Genomic DNA, 17,371 nt, shown 5'->3' with positions numbered 1-17,371 from the left:
TATCCACATTAAATTTAATTTGCCATTTTGTTGCCCAATCACTTAGTCTGGTGAGATCTTTTTGAAGTTCTTCACAGTCTGCTTTGGTCTTAACTATCTTGAACAGTTTAGTTTCACCTGCAAACTTTTCCACCTCACCAGTGTTCCCTCTAATTTTTGACAGGCCGTGTGCGCAAAAAATTTCTTCTGTGCAAATTGTTGAGCTTCTGTGCACATTTTTGTGTGCGCGCGGTGTTTCGCTGTGTGCTCGCGGTTTAGGATCTGTGTGCGCACACACATGCACAGCTTAGAGGGAACAGTGCAGCTCACTGTTTACCCCTTTCTCCATATCATTTATGAGTAAGTTGAATAGGACTGGTCCTAGGACTGACCCTGGGGGAACATTACTAGTTACCCTCCTTCATTCTGAAAATTTACCATTTATTCCTACCCTTTGTTCCCTGTCTTTTAACCAGTTCTCAATCCATGAAAGGATCTTCCCTCTTATCCCATGACAACTTAATTTACATAAGACCCTTTGGTGAGGGACCTTGTCAAAGACTTTCTGGAAATCTAAGTATTGAATTAGCATTGTTAGTTTTTAAACCAATGCACATAGACCGCTCTTATGGTTTTAGTTTTATAATTATTATTAATCATGTTTATTATGGCAGTGCCTAAGAATGGGGCCCCACTGTGGTACAGACACAGAATCCCAAAGAGCTTACAGTTGAAACAGACAAGACAGACACAGGGTGGGCCAAGGTATATGACAGAGTGAAGAATGTGATTGGCAAGACGGGGAGTTGGACTGACCCACCTGATGAATGGCTCAGCATTCAAGTCATTTATTTTTATACTATTCTAATACAACAATAACCTCAATGAGTTCTAATTAAAATGTTACTGTGGTCTGATGGAATACTATTTACCCAAATGGATTCCAGACCCTAATGCTGACTGATTTCTAATCATTCGCACTAAATAATAATAAAATACTGTTCACAATCTCTCTACTGGCTAATGAGAAGGATGTTATTATGCAGTCTCTACTGTCTGCATCCAGAAATAATCAGTGTAAAAATTACTAGAAACTTAACTGAAAATGGTTATCCAATGAAGAGTTCCAGTCTGCAACTCTACATTTAATTAAGTGCATATTAAGTGTTTTTTCCCCCGCCAACTATGTTCTTGTTGCAAGTTGGGAACAGTTTAAATACCTTTCACTATAAAATTAAAGAATTTATCGTAGCATAAATTTGTGGGTGTGTATGTGCGTGGGAGTTGGAGATAGAGGGGAGGGAATAATTCATTCCCCTTATAGGTAAGTGAGAATAATCAGCCAAAACACCAAGTATTGGAAGAGTTAGTACCACCATACTGAATACTAAGATGGGTGAAATCAGAAAGCTAATTAGAAAGCATCTAAAAACAATAGTAAAGAAATTGAAATCCATAGAATCAGCATGAAAGCTGCTTACATAAACCATATCGGGGTCACTGAAAGTATGCATAGCTCACTGTGCAGCCAGGAGAGCTTTCTAATAAGAGATTACAAGAGGGTAAGGATAGTCTCCAGTTTTGAAGATCCCATCTGCATAATGCAGCATGAAAGCATAGCCCCTCAGTCAGTAGTGCACAAACATAACCTCCTATGGATGGCAGTGACCTCTTGTGAAGAACAGACTTAGCCCAACATGGAACTATCAAACTAGAGAATAGCATTAACAGCCCTGCTGACAACAGGGAGGAATTTGGAGTAGAACTTATGATCAACTTAACACTCATGGTCTCTTAAATTGGATGATTTTTACCAGCAACACTGTAGCCTGGAAACTATGAGAGTGACTGCTATCGTGAGGGTTAAGCACTTGGGGTCGTAACAATACATGGGATTTCTGAGAGTTTTGAAGTGTTGGTCAGCAGTGTGCTGTGTGCACTTCTCTTCATCCTAGATACGGAGTTAATTAGCAGGAGAAAAAACCCTGTGCAGAGACAGAGAAAACAACTATGCGCTGAAGATATGGCCCTTTTTAGTCTGACTACAAATAAGGTATCAGAATGTGAATGTGTTTGAAGATCGTGGTTTGAAGGCAAACACAAAGAAAACTGAAGTATGCAAGTAGGGAAGACAGAAGAAGAGCTGTTGATAGAAGTTCCAGGAAAGAAGCTGACTCAGAAGAAAGAATTAATGTACTTGGGAAGTACACTTAGTGCCATCAGAGATAATCGAAGAACTGAAAAAGTACCACTCACTGTGCCTAGGTGGCAGTGAAAAGGGTGGCAGGAGTTCTGTGGGACTGGCCATTAAGTAACAAACAAAGGAACAGTGTCTTACAGAGACGGAAAAAACATACGTGTAGTAAAAAATAATATATGGAGGAGAACGGCAGGCAAGTGGAGTTAGACCATCAGGTTGGATTGTTATGATCTGCTTCAACTGCCTTCTTTTTATGCCCTACAAAATTCTTTTCTACTGCTGTTTTGGATCAGAAGGATTAAAAGCAAAATTGGAAGCAGACTTATGTTAATGCAAAATTTTCAGAAGAATGAGGCAAACTAGGTAACCAAAGAAAAATGTCATTACTTCACACAGTGTTTGTTTCCAATTATAGTGTTTCCTCAGTGAAATCAGATGGCTTTATTGTATGTATTAAAATACATGGAGGAAGCTGTCTCCAATTAGCATTCTTTCACTATTAGTAAGGTTTGATTGTTAGCTCCTCTGGGCAGGGACTTTGTCTTCATATGTACAGTGTCTATTACAATGGGGCCCAATACTAGTTGGTGACTTTTTGAACTGTGGCTATATAAATATTAAATAATACTAATCAGACTGTTTACAATAATGTGTTATTTGCTGAGATTCTCATTAGCAGAGTAATTTGCCAATGGAGATATACTTAGGAAAGAACATCATAGTGAAATACAATACATTATGCATTACTTTTCTGCAAAATTGCTATCAACACATAGAGCCAGATCTCCAACTGGTACAAATCTGTGTGGCAACACTGAATGGACAGATGCTGATTTTCACCTATTGAGAATATGATCCCATAGTATTTTCTTCCACTTGTAGTAAACTATCGCAAAAGGGAGTTTTGTGGTGGTGGTGGTCTCCCAACCACCACTCTTTTTCCCCTAAGAAAATATAAGCCCTCAAAGAAAAATCCAGGCTCAGGATTCCAAAACAGAAACTCAAAACATAAAAGAACACAAACGTCATTAGCTCAATGCTCTTCTCTATTATTTAAATAACAAGGACTCTCTTTTGCAAGATACTCTGTCTCTGACTCATCAAAGCACTTAAGCATGGCTTTAACTTTATTCTCATTTACGTACATAGATATAGATAAAAGGAATAAATATACCTGTAGAAAAATGTACACAGTTTACAGGAGTCTATTTTGTATTTCACTTTTAAAAATCAAGGTAATATGACATTTCTGATTAAAGGATTTTTATATACTACAGATCCCATGACTATTATGGAAGAAGATGTACTCACAGCCCTAAACTTTCTACAAGTGAAAAATGCTTCTAAAGTTAAAAATTAGTACAATTTAAATGCATGCTGAGGATTATAACCTTTAGATGATGCTATTTATACAAATATCAGCTCTTTCCAGAGAACAAATGACGTGATACTGATAACCATAATTGCCATTAACACTAATGAGCAATGGCAACCTTGGAGCTACTGCAAGCAGATCACTGATTAGCTTCATGCAGCAATTTTGGCCTCTTAATGTTTCCTTTCTCATTTCTTTAGCACATTTGTGTAACTCCAGTTAGTATACATTAAGACTACTGGGAAAGAAATGGGTTTTTATGAATGGACTAGCTATAGCTTGCATCGTTAAAATAATCTGGCACACTGATCAGGTGGCTATCAAGCTATCTTGTAGGATTCCTTTTTCTTCTTTCCCCTCAAAATAGATGTATTTGTTCAGCATATTGTAAAGCACTCAACCTTGCATGCATATCCACCCCCCCCACCACCCATTAAAATAAACTGCTTCACATATTATAATTTACAGATCAACAATCCTGGCTCTTTTGATATCTCATCCTGGATTGCGTGGCTGGTATTTTACATATAACCCCCTCCCAAAGAGATATATATGTAACCCTTCTGCCCGTCAGAGTTGGCAGCAACAAGGGCCGGGTTCGGTATTTAGGGATCCATTCCAATAACACAACGCAAAACTGGCTCGAGCCTCCACCCAGTGACCTGGGACAAATATATACCACCCCCTGGGGGCCTCCAAGAGGCAATACTTCCCCTCTCGCAAGCACAGAGTCTGAGTGTAGCAAAAAGCTTTTTAATAACAGAGAGAAACAATGTGGCATTATGTTGGGGAGCCACAACCAATAGGATTCATAACACAACCCATGAGCAAAAACCCACCCCAAGCAGATTGGGGCATGCCCTTTCCCTTTGGGTGATTTGGGGTTGCTGGACTCAAGAACCAAAGTCCCACAAGTCCAATGACCCAAAAGTCTCTGTCCCTGGTCAGGGCAGCCCCACAAGTTTGAAAGTTTATCTGCAGAGCTTTACCTCCCAACCTGGGTGGAGATGGGGAAAGAGAGAGGTAAGGGGCACCTTACATGATCTGAAGTTGACTGCCCCGCAGCTCCACAGGGCTTCGCTCCGCTCCGCTCCACCAGCCGCCCCATGAACTGCTTCGCTCAGCTCCGTTCCGTGGCCCGCAAGCAGCTCCCACCATCCCATGAACTGCTCCACTCCGCATCCCACAAGCAGCTCCCGCGGTCCCATGAACTGGTCCACCAGCCAGTCCACAAGGCACTCCAGCCGTCCCACAAACTGCTCCACAATATATCTTCAGGCTCCCCCACTACTTAACACAACGCTCAGTGATTTCAGCTCTTAGTCAGTTCAGCTCTTTTGTGACTTCAGCTTGTAGTAGAGGATCCTCACTGCTAGTGCACCATTAGCCCAAAGTGAGCTCAGCAGCCTTTAACCAGACTTCTCACAGAATCAAAATTAGCTCTGATATTCCACAGTAGAGAGAGGAGGAAGTGCAATTCACCTGTAAGGTCCTCACCAGGGGGCCCATGCCACCAAGTATTAATACCTATCCCCAGTCTTTCTCAATTCACAGAGTTTTGGAACCCATGACCCTTGCCTAGCGAGTGCTACTTAGTTGATGGCAAGTCCCTCCATCATAACAAAAGGCCAAGTACAGTTCCAAGCACAGTTCCCATAATCAGGGTAATAACAATTTATTCTTCCTGCCCCAATAACAGAGACACTGGGGATCCCACAGCAGCCAAAGTGACCACTTGGGCAGCTATGGCCTCATTCTAGGCGGGGTGGGTGTGCCTATGCAAATGAGATCGGCCCCTGAAGTTCTTTTCCACAACTTGCCAGACCTCACCACCGGGTGTCAGGGTGGAGCTCATCCTGACTCTGCTTACATCTATTTAGCATGTTATTACCCTTAAAACCTATATGAATAATGCATCTGTCCTCAGGTTTAAAAGGTAATCAAGAAATAATGTCTTAAGATTTCTGTTTTATTGTACTCTTTAAGAACAGTGGTGATACGTATAGTTATGAGTCAACCCAGAGGAGAGCAGAGGGTGATTCAGCCCAGAGGTACTTGATGTGTGTGAGTGTCACAGCACCTGATCCAGTTGCTGTTATCTTCAACAGGAGTTGGATCAGGCCAATATCTAGCCAAAAGGAATCAGGTGCAATATTGCAGGTGTTAACTAAAATGTGTTCACAGGTATTCAGTAATCGGAAGTTATCATCTAGTCACAGCTTACTGCCTTTCGTCAAACAAATTGGTTGTCTCAGAACAGTTCCTATTAAATAGATGACATATCCACAAATCCACTTTCACAGTGGGCACTAATTGACATTCTTGATGGCAATCTTAGCTGAGAGGCAAAGGACTGGCTGGGCTAACTCTCACCGATAAAAGTGGTCCTAGCAGCATGGGACTGAGGCACATTGGCCCATGCTTTAGCTTCACTGTATCAAAGAACACCACTTCATTTTCCAGGTATTGTCAACGTGGCCATTTTCATGACTACTAAAAAAATGCAAGGACACGTAATGTTCTCCCCATCCTGTTTTAAATGAATAATTGAAAACACTGATATTTGCAGACCATTTAAACAAAAAAATGAAAGTTTATTTCTATCAGTCACCTCTTACCACGGCCCATATCATCTCAGGTGTCAAACATCTATAAAGATCAGTGACATAAGCCATAAGGCCTGAAGTCATTCACAAATGTCAATGCCTTTCCTGAGGAAAAAGCAAAATAAAGTTTTAATTAAAAAAAATACCAAAGAACAGGGCTTGATTTCTGACCTCTATTTGCGCACCTGCAGTCCCCATCACTAACCCCTGCACAATGCAGTTGTTAAGTTTTGGACCCATTTAGATTGTACCTTAGATTTTAGTTCCTCCGGTACTGCAGACCTAACAGGCAGTCCAGTTCCTCCATTGATTATAATCACTTACTAGTTGTGGTAATTCTTCCCAGGTGATGCCAATTCATTCAGTATCCTCTGCCACTCTCTCAGCTCTTCCTTACTCTTCCTCACTTTCTTTCCTCCCCCAGCAATGCAGTTCAATGCTTGCTTAGCATGTCACCCATCTTCCATTTGGTGTACATGTGCCAATCACCTGTGCCTTCTTTGATATTTTCAAACATGTCCCACTGTGTCAGTTCCCTTATTCCTGCATTTGTTTTGTCTTTTCATGAAATGTGCAGTGTCTTCCTCAGCCATCTGCAGGCAGTTTCCAATTACTTTTTGTTAGCCATCATCATTGGTCAAGTCTATGCTCTATACAATAGCATTTTCAGTACAATCACATGGTGTGAAGACCTGTTTGACCAGATGATGTTCATCCTTCCAAAAGTGGCATTTGCTTTTCCTAATCTCATATGAATCTCTTTATCACTGCCACCTTCAAAACTCATCATCCCTCCTTCCCCTGCCCCGATAGCAGAACTTTTACCAGTTCAATTTCTTTTCCACCTTTGTATCTCTTGTCCAATTTCCTACCTTCATAATCTTGGTTTTCTCTGAATTTACTGTCCATCCAATTCTTGCTGCTTCCTGTCTTATCTCTTATGTAAAGGCAAGCATTCATTGCATGTCAGTGAGTAAAGCAATGTTATCACCCAAGTCAAGATCACGCAACTTGTCTCCTCTAACCGATTTTAGATGATCCACCATGCCCTTTGTTGCCCACTTCATCACCCACTAGTGCAAAGAGAATTGGTGATAGTTAGCGATATTCCACAGGATCTCTCTGAGGACACTATTGACACTTCTTAAAGTTAATAAAGTTGATTAAGATGGGATTCTGCCGAGCAGTAGCTTTTTTCAATGCTCTATTGTAGAGTGAACATTTGTTCACAATATGATCTGCCTGGATGGAACCCAGCCTATTCTTCTTGCACTATTCCATATGCTGCCTTCTTCATTCAATTCAACATGATGGTAGCCAATATCTGCCCAGGACTGTTAGTAGTACAATACCTCTCCAGTTTGTGCACTGATACCATCTTTGTGGCACTTGCTCTTTCACCCATATTTCATTAGAGTTTTGCTAGCTGCTCAATAAATCATTTTCGCCTCCTGCCTATAGTACTTCTGCTTGAACTCCTTCAACCCCAGGAGCCTTCCCCTGTTTGAGGCCTTTGATGTCTGCATTAGTTTCATCAGGTGTTATTAGTTCCTCTTCTATTTCAACTTAGCACTGGCATTTCTCTTGAACCTGTGCATGATAGTCAGCCTTGGACAGTTTAATATGGAATAGAAATATTCTTTCCATCTGGCTTGTTCTTCATGCACTTTCAACATCTATCCATGAGAATCCCTGAGCTCTGATGGTCTGGTTCTTCCTGAGAAGTCTCTCTCTATTCTTCTGAGTTGCCTGAAATCTTCCTAGTGTGCTGCTGCTTCTGCCTCTACAGCCTTCTCCTGAACCCAGGCATCTCTATCTTGCTTACTGTCAACCTTCATTTCTTTGTCCTTTTCTCTGCATCTTATATCCATGTTGAAGAGTTCTGCCCATGTCTTGTACTGTTCCTTTTCTGCCTTCAGAGCTTTCTGCCTGTCAATCACTGCCCACATTCCAAATGTAATCTATGCCTCTTTTCTTCCACCTTCTTTGGTGGCCTACTAGCTCCTCTGCTGTCTTGACTACCATCCTCTTCCAGTTTGATCATGTGTCTTTCATCAGCCTGGTGCTGTAAAATACTGGAATGGTTGCAAAGTGATCTGCATTTCTTTGTCCTTGAACTTCTCTATTGCTATTATACTTTTTGTCCATCTTTGTGATTTTTTTTTTAGTTTAAATCTTCATGTGGCCACTAAAAGATAATGATCTGAGCCAACATTTGGTCCTCTGCTAATTCTGATATCCCTCAAAGAAGATGCCCATCTTTTAGACATACACATATTCTAGTTAATAGTCACCTTGTCAGGTGAACTTCATGTGAACTTGTGAATAGTCTTGTGCTAGATGAGACTACCTCCTAAAGCGGTTTGAAACAGACATTCAAGACCTATTTGCCATTGTCACTTTGAATGCCTTCTGCTGCACCCATGATTTATTCCCAGCCAGTAGACTTCTTACTGAGTTGTGCACTGAAATCACTTATCAACTTGATGTCATGTTTTGGCACATCAGCCAGTACTTGCGGCATCTGCTTGTAGAATGTATCCTTTTCACTGTTGACAGATGAGTTTGTTGGTGCATAAAGTTGGATTATTGTATGCTTGATGAGTCTTGTTTGCAGCCTGGCTGCTGTTCTTCAGTCAATTATCCCAAGCCATCAGGGTCTTCTGTATGATGTTATCCAGCATAAGCTGCTTTCATCTGTTTTTCCTCCTCAGTACAAGACTATAGCACCATCTTGCCACTCTCTGCCCATTTAATCTCACTGACACCAAGTATGTTCAGATAATAATTTTTCATTTCTCATGTATCTGTACCAGCTTTCCCGTAATATACAAAGTATGCTATTCTTACTACAGATTTGGTCATCAGGCTTTGATGTCTTGAGATCTCAGCTTCCTTTCAGCTTTCACTGAGATCTGTCATAGTTGGGTTTTGAATTTCATTTGCACTTACCATCCCCAATGTTCGTTTAACTGTTGCTGTAGCAGTAAGATTTTACCTGAATGGGTTGTAAACACAACTGCAGAACCCTTCTTTTATCTTGCTTGAGACTGGCACCATTGCAAAACCCATTTGACTAAATCAAAATTTTCATTTTACCAAATAGGTGTTTTGATCTTGCAACATTCTATTACCTATGCATGCAAGTGGTACAATCTAGGAGTAGCATATACAGTTGTAAGTGATGGGAAACAGTACATGGAGATGTGTATTTGAAAACTTGTGTATGCATAAATAGAGGTCAGGTTCAGGTCTCACTGAAAATTAAGGCCTAGCATTAGAATTTTCAATGAGGTTTAAGGATTTGAGGCCTCATTTTTAGTGAGAGATTAGCACCTAACTCCCTGTAAATTAATAAGTGTTTAGGGACAAGTCTTCTAAAGAATGTGTCTTCCTTCTGTACATTTTGTTTTGGTATGTTTTCCCCACAGAATGCCACTCCCATGGAAATGTAGGCCCTAGCTTTCAGCAGAGGCCTCAATTTGTATTATTAGTGTCAATGTCTCCGGCAACAGAATCCATTTATTTTAGTCCTGGGTACTGAATCCCTTGTTTTGGAGACATGAGAGAGTCATCAGAACTTCCACACAAAAAATGTAGTCACCACAAAGACTGCCTTATACTTGAACTAATGAAAATATTAAGATCTATATTTATGGCAATAATATGTATTAGCCTAATAAGCATGCAATCAAAATTTTGATTGAGTGAAATGCTACAAAAGTGCTTTTAACTACTTTATTTTCAGACTCTAGGATTCTCTGTTACAGCACCAGCCTACACACTGTCTCATCGTTGCAAAATAATTATCTTGGATCTAACTTGCTGATTAAATGAGCTACTAAAAAGTCTTGACACCAGACATACCTGCAGTCTGTTTCTTCATAACCACTTTGTTCTGCAGCACACTCCATTGGCTGATGCAAATAATAAAATGTGCCCTAGCTCTGATGGATGTGTTTTGTTTAGCATTCTAAGATGAGTTAATTCTATATCCAAAGGCAAATGCAGATGAGCAGACCTGGAAGAGATTAGGAAAGGGGAGAAGGTCATAACAATCCAAAAGTTACAATATCCACCCCACTTTTTTTTAAAACAAAATGCTATAAAATACTTTACTGTGAGAACCAGAATAGGAAGTGAATGCTGTAGGGAGCTACATATAAGCGGAAAGGGAAATTAGGTGTTTGAAGAAAGAATAAGAACAAGAAGCTGACATTTAAATGCCATAAAGACAAAGTAAAAAAAGAAAAGGAGTGCTAGTGGCACCTTAGAGACTAACCAATTTATTTGAGCATAAGCTTTTGTGAGCTACAGCTCACTTCATCGGATGCGAAAGCTTATGCTCAAATAAATTGGTTAGTCTCTAAGGTGCCACTAGTACTCCTTTTCTTTTTGCGAATACAGACTAACACGGCTGCTACTCTGAAAGACAAAGTAAATATTCTTGTTGACTACAGTAGTTACGTTGAAGGAAGGTGAAAGGAATGGGTAGGTTCTATAACGTTCTAAGTTAAAAGCAAACAGGAAGGTTTCAAGATGAGATCTGAAGAGAGGAATGATCCAGTGCCTTAAAGGGAAGGAGAAAGATCCAGATAGGTGCACAATTGGAAGAACAACCCCAAAGAGGTGGAGAGTTGCAGGGGACTGGACATATTGGAGAAATGGAATGACTGGCCCAAATGGTTCAAAGGGGCCATAGTGTCTCTGCACAGGAGGCTTTGGGGACCTCCCTTTATTCTTGGTCTTAGATTTGTTCTTGCTGGACTGATGTCCCCTGGTAAGATCATTCAGAGGCTTTACAATCGTAGCATAGTTTTTCACAAACCTGCGGTAGTAGCCACTAAATCCAAGAGAGGCCTTGAGTTCTCTGTAGTTACTTGGACGTGGCCATGTAGTGAGTGCTTCTATTTTATCAGGATCAGTACTCACACCCTCTTGGGACACGATGTGACCCACATACTTCACTGAGGTTCTGCAGAACTGGCATTTGTCAATTGAAAGCTTTAGACCATAATCCTCCAACCTATCAAGCACTTTAAGAAGTCTTTCTTCATGCTCCTCTAAGGTTCTTCCAAACACAATCAGGTCATCCAAATAAACTAACACTTGCAGTAAATTCATGTCTCCCACAACTTTCTCCATGAGAGGTTGAAAGGTGGCAGGTGCTCCAGAAATCCCTTGGGGCATGCGTTCGAACTGATAAAACCCTAATGGGCAGATGAAGGCTGTCTTCTCCTTATCTTCTTCTCCCAGAGGGATCTGGTAGTATCCACTTCGAAGATCCAACACAGAGAACCACTGGCTTCCCAGCAAACAGTCTAAGGCATCTTGCACTCGAGGCATAGTGTACTGGTCGACCACAGTACGGCTGTTTAGGGTGCGGTAGTCAATACACATCCGGATTTTTCCATTCTTTTTACGGACTACCACAATGGGTGAGGCGTATGGGCTGCGGGACTCTGTAATGATGCCATTCGCAGCCAGCTCCTGAAGATGATGTCGCACATCTTCCATCTCAGAGAGAGCAATCTTCCTAGATCTCTCCCTGAAAGGTTGAGAGTCATGTAGTCTGATATTGTGTTCTACTCCTTTTGCACATCCCACATCCCATTCATGCAGTGAGAACACCTTGGATCTTTCACAAAGTTTCTTCCTCAGGCGATCTTTCCACTCCTCGGACACTGGTGAATCTCCAAAGTCAAACTTTGCTGGGTCTATCGTCGGAATTTGAGTTTCACACTGGGGTTTTACAATTGACTCGGGCTCAAAGAGGTCTGCTATCTTTTGTCCTTGCTTCACAAAAATATCACAACTCGTTTCATTAGCAATCAGTATAGTCACCTCTTTCAGCAAGTAGGGTTATGACTTCACTAAGAACCAGCACTCCTTCAGGGAGCCCTCCCTCGGTCAGCTGCTCTACCACTGCTAATGTTCTCTTACTGCCTTTTAGGCAGGTACTCAGGACAATCACCTCCTTTTCTGTCATTGCAGGCACCACTAAGGGGACCGGGCCTGTGTACCTCAATGCTCCCACCGGCAAATCAGGCATCACTCTTTTTGCGTCCTCAATTTTTCTGTAGGCTGCGGCACAATGTGTGTGTACCACCAAGGTATTCAGGTATTGGTCCCCTGCTCGCTGTCTGCAGTAATCTGCAAGTACCTTAAAGAGGCTGGAGTTGGTCCCTATTAGTACGGACACATCAGAGACACCTTTAGGGTCAGGGCATATTAAAGCTGCAGTGTCCACCTCCTCTCTTCCCGCAGCGATCTCTTCTGGGAATTCCAGGTGTACAATGACATACCCCCGATACGGGTATTCATCCATGCTGAGACCACACAGGCCAAGCCCTGTCAAGGGCTGTATACGCAGATACGTAAGCATCTGCTGGTACAAAGACTGGAATATGATAGTCACTTGGGATCCCGTGTCAAGCACTGCTCCACATTCTGTCCCTTCAACCTTTACAGTGACCTCTGCTTGAGGTCCTATCAATCCTGGTGGGATTCGGGTGGCATGGTTCTTCGCAGGGGAGCCTCCAAACCCTGCAGGCCTAGGCAGCTCCCTTCCCAGGCCCTGGGGCCGTTTTCCGATTTTCCCCAGGTGGTCCTCAGCTTTTGGTATACTAGCGGGGGATTCTCTGCATTCTGACACCTGGCAGCAATGTGCCCATCCTGGCCACACCGGTAGCAGAAGGAGGATTGCCCTTTCCCGTGTTGCCGGGGTGGGGCAGAGGTTCTAAATGTAGTCTTCTGGACCGTGGTAACGGGGGGCTCCTTGTACCCTGAAGTCTTTGCTGAATCGATGGTATTCTTTAGTTCAGCCACTTTCTGTGTCAGGACCTGCACTCATTGGGTAAGTTCCTCTTGAGGATTCACCATCAGCACCTTGGGCGTTCGTATGGATGTTATGGCAGTTGCCTGGTGTGGCTGAACCTCCCAAACCTCACTAGCTGCCTGCCTCTCTTCCTCCTCTCGGACCTCTTTTATCAGTCGAGAGTAACCCGGTGGATTGTCTTGGCGCTCCCTTAATCGAATGTGGAGAAGGATTGGGTTCTGATATTGAATTCCCCTCACAATCTGAGCCAATTTAGTCCGGTCCATTTGCTCAACTGCTACTGCTCCCCTCATGATGGCTTTCTGTAATAATTTCTCCAACCTCTGTATATAGGCAGAAACTTTCTCTCCCTTTTGTTGCCTGGCATTGAGGAACTTGCAATAAACATCCTCTGAGCCCTCGGTTCTCCCAAAGGCATGATCAAGGGCCTCTAGGCAGTCCTTTACCTTGACCCCAGGGTTACTGAGCTTCAGGGTGTGAATCACATCTAGGGCTGGCCCCCTGAGGCACTCTACTAGTCGCCTTCTCTTTTCAGCTTCAGGTACTGCCCACTCCTGCAGCATTTCAGTGGTGTGTTCCAGCCACGGTTCAAATGCTTCCTCCCCAGTTACTGGGGTGGGACCCCCAGAAAACAACGTCAGTTTATGATAGGGGCTTGACTCAGGGTGGGGTGGCACAACCTTCTCTAATGCTTGCCCCAAAGCCTTCACCAACTCATCAGGTGATGGAGCAGCCTCCTGGGGTGGGATTTCTGGGTCAAGGCCCAACAGACCCGGCATATCAGCCAAGGTCTTCCCCTCTTTCCCCAAAAAGGCCGACATTTCCTTTAAAAACTCCACTTCAGAGGCAGGGGCTGGTGAGGGCTGGCTCCCAGTAGTTATTACCTTCCACTCACCATCTTCCACTGCTATCGTGCCTGGAACCTGTAGAGGGTCCACAGCCGACGACAGCTCACACGGTACAGCAAAATCTCCATCCTCCCTTACAAACATGCTCCCACGCATTTTACACTTACTCAGGTACTCAGTGGATGCCCTTAAGGCAGGCTCTATTGAGCCTTCATCGAACGCCTCCGGCACCCCGGTCACCAGGACACAGTTCCTAGGGTTAATATTCATCCCCCTGCACCAATCCTCTAGCAAGTGTAGGGCCATTATACAAACTGTAATTTCTTTCCCAAATATAACAGATCAAAACAACAACAACCAGATTTTGGGTTTTCCCAATTTAATGACTCACCTAAGATGTGCTTGCGAGGGGTACTGACCCAGTCTTATCCCGGACGAGCCCCCAAAAATGTAACCCTTCTGCCAAGCCAAGTTGATAGCAGTAAGGGCCGGGTTCAGTACACAGGGGTTCCCTCTCATCAAAGCAAATGCAAAACTGGCTTGAGCCCCCACCCAGTGACCTGGGAAAATCTTACACACCCCCTGGGCACCTCAAAGAGGCAATACTTCCCCTCTCGCAAGCACAGAGTCTCGGTGTAGCAGAGAATCTTTAATAACATGAGGTAAACAACATCAGCATTAAATTGGGGAAACACCACAACTAGTGTTCATTAACCAAACCATGAGCAAAGACCCACCCCAGCAAAGTGGGCCACATCCTTTCCCTCGGGTTCTTGAGTCCCAGAACCCAAACGTCTCTTGAGTCCAGCAATCCACAAATCACCCAAAGTCCAAAAAGTCCAGCCCCAGAGTTCAAAAGTTCATCTGCATAGTGTTACTCCCCAGTCTGGCTAAAATGTGCCTGTGTGTGGGGAAAGAGGTAAGGGGCACCTTACGTGTCCTGAAGCTGACTGCCCCACAGGGCTCCTCTCTGCACAGCTTGCTATCTCATGAACAGCTCTGCTTTGCACAGCTCGCCTCGCTGTCTCACAAACACTCCGCCAGCCTATCCACAAACAGCACCACTGCACGCTAGACCTTCCGGCTCCCCACTACTTGACACAGCTCTCAGTGATTTCAGCTCATAGTAGTGGGAGCCTTAGCGCTGGTGCACCATAAGGCCAAAGTGAATTCAGCACAGTACCTGTAGCAAGACTCTTAATAGACGCAAAATTAGCTCTGACATGCCACAGTAGAAAGAGACAGAGGTGCAATTGGTGTTTCAGGCCCTCACAAAGGGGCTCACACCACCAAGTACTAATACCTGTCTCAAGCCTCTCTCAATTCACAGAGTTTTGGAACCCATGTCCCTTGCCTAGCGAGTGCTACTTAGTTGATGGTGAGTCCCTCCATCATAACAAAAGGCCAAGTACAGTTCCAAGCACAGTTCCCATAATCAGGGTAATAACAATTTATTCTTCCCGCCCCAATAACAGAGACACTGGGGATCCCACAACAGCCAAAGTGACCATTTGGGCAGTTATGGCCTCATTCTAGGTGGGGTGGGTGTGCCTATGCAAATGAGATCGGCCCCTGAAGTTCTTTTCCACAACTTGCCACACCTCACCACCAGATGTCAGGGTGGAGCTCATCCTGACCCTGCTTACACTAGAAAGGAGAGATATAGAACTGCTCTTTAGGGATTTTGGTCAGGAATTCTGAAAGCACACAGGAGCAGCACATACTCCCCGTTTGTGGACCAATGAAGAGAGGGCAATGGCCATCTCTCCTCCCCACCCGAATCTCCCCTTTATGCTGCCCGTTGCTAGGAGCAGCCCCTGTGCTTTTAATGAAAGCCACATAAAGTGAACTTTTGCACCTTTTTTTGTGCAGGCCAGGCAGAATCTGGCTCTAGTTAAGTATCTGTGACTTAGAATACATATAAGGAGCAAGTCTACAGATTAAGAGGTTGCTATTTTTACACATTCATTCTTCAGAATAAACCTGCAATTTAACTAGTTCTGTTTCAGTTTCTGATTTCTCTTACACTATGTCTACACTACGGAATTAGGTTGAATTCATAGAAGTCGGTTTTGTAGAAAGCGTTTTTATAAAGTCCATTGTGTGTGTCCCCACACAAATGCTCTAAGTGCATTTAGTCGGCGGAGTGCGTCCACAGGACAGAGGCAACCATCGACTTCCGGAGCGTTACACTGTGGGTAGCTGTTCCCATTTGAATTCTGGGTAGAAATCCCAATGCTTGATGGGGCAAAAACATTGTTACGGGTGGTTCTGGGTACATATCATCAGGCCCCCCCCTTCCCTCCCTCCCTCTGTGAAAGCAACAGCAGACAATCATTTCACGCCTTTTTTCCTGGGTTACCCATCAGATACCAGACCACGGCAAGCATGGAGCCCGCTCAGCTCAATGTCACCGTATGTCTCCTGGGAGACGCGGTGCTGGCAGATGCAGTACTGCATTGCTACACAGCAGCAGCTCATTGCCTTTGGCAGCAGACAGTGCAGCATGACTGGTAGCCATTGTCACCATACTCCAGGGTGCTCTTAGGTCTTCTAGCCGACCTCAGTGAGGTTGGTCAGGGGCGCCTGGGTAAACATGGGAGTGACTCAGCCAGGTCATTTCCCTTTTAAGTTTCATCTCATGGCGATTCAGTCCTGCCAGGAGTCCTACTGCACCGTCTTCTGCCGAGCACCCAGGAGATGACGATGGCCAGCAGTCGTACTGCACCGTCTACTGCCAGCAAGATGTATAAAAATAGATAAAGTGGATCAAAACAAGAAATAGACCAGATTTGTTTTGTATTAATTTTCTCCTCCCTCCCTCCATGAAATCAATGGCCTGCCAAACCCAGGGTTTTGAGTTCTATCCTTGAGGGAGCCATTCTGTTTCTCCTTGATGCAAAGCCACCCCCTTTGTTGATTTTAATTCCCTGTAAGCCAACCCTGTAAGCCATGTTGTCAGTCGCCCCTCTCTCCGTCAGAACAATGGCAGACAATCGTTTTGCGCCTTTTTTCAGTGCAGACACCATAGCACTGGGAACATGGAGCCCGCTCAGATCACTGCAGCAATTATGAACGCTATAAACACCATGCACACTATCCAGCAGGATATGCAGAACCATAGCCTGCAAGAAAAGCGAAACCAGGTGAGGAGGAGGCGACTGCAGCACAGTGACGAGAGTGATGAGGACATGGACATAGTCTTCTCACAAAGTACGGGCCCCTGCAGTGTGCACATCATGGTATCAATTGGGCAGGTTCATGGCGTGGAACGCTGATTCTGGGCTTGGAAAACAAGCACAGAGTGGTGGGACCGCATAGTGTTGCGGGTCTGGGACGATTCCCAGTGGCTGCAAACCTTTCACATGAGTAAGGGCACTTTCATGGAACTTTGTGACTTGTTTTCCCCTGCCCTGAAGTGCAAGAATACCAAGATGAGATCAGCCCTCACAGTTGAGAAGTGAGTGGCGATAGCCCTGTGGAAGCTTGCAACGCCAGACGGCTACTGATCAGTCGGGAATCAAT

General features: G+C 43.8%; 1 protein-coding gene across 1 annotated transcript; it reads right to left on the bottom strand.

Moving 5' to 3' along the window:
• Positions 1-13,009: 13,009 nt before the first annotated feature.
• PNMA1 (PNMA family member 1) lies at positions 13,010-14,116 on the bottom strand. The gene has a single exon (XM_077822836.1). The coding sequence runs from the start codon at positions 14,114-14,116 to the stop codon at positions 13,010-13,012; it is 1,107 nt and encodes a 368-aa protein (XP_077678962.1).
• Positions 14,117-17,371: the final 3,255 nt, after the last annotated feature.

The sequence above is a fragment of the Eretmochelys imbricata genome, chromosome 7, assembly GCF_965152235.1.
Source record: "Eretmochelys imbricata isolate rEreImb1 chromosome 7, rEreImb1.hap1, whole genome shotgun sequence".
Taxonomy (NCBI): Eukaryota; Metazoa; Chordata; order Testudines; family Cheloniidae; genus Eretmochelys; species Eretmochelys imbricata.
Note: the sequence above shows the minus strand (reverse complement) of the source record. Positions and strands in the feature narration are given on the sequence as shown.

What these genes read in the sequence shown, in the direction of transcription:
- PNMA1 (XM_077822836.1), bottom strand. Translation starts at nt 14,116, where the DNA reads ATGAATATTAACCCTAGGAACTGTGTCCTGGTGACCGGGGTGCCGGAG.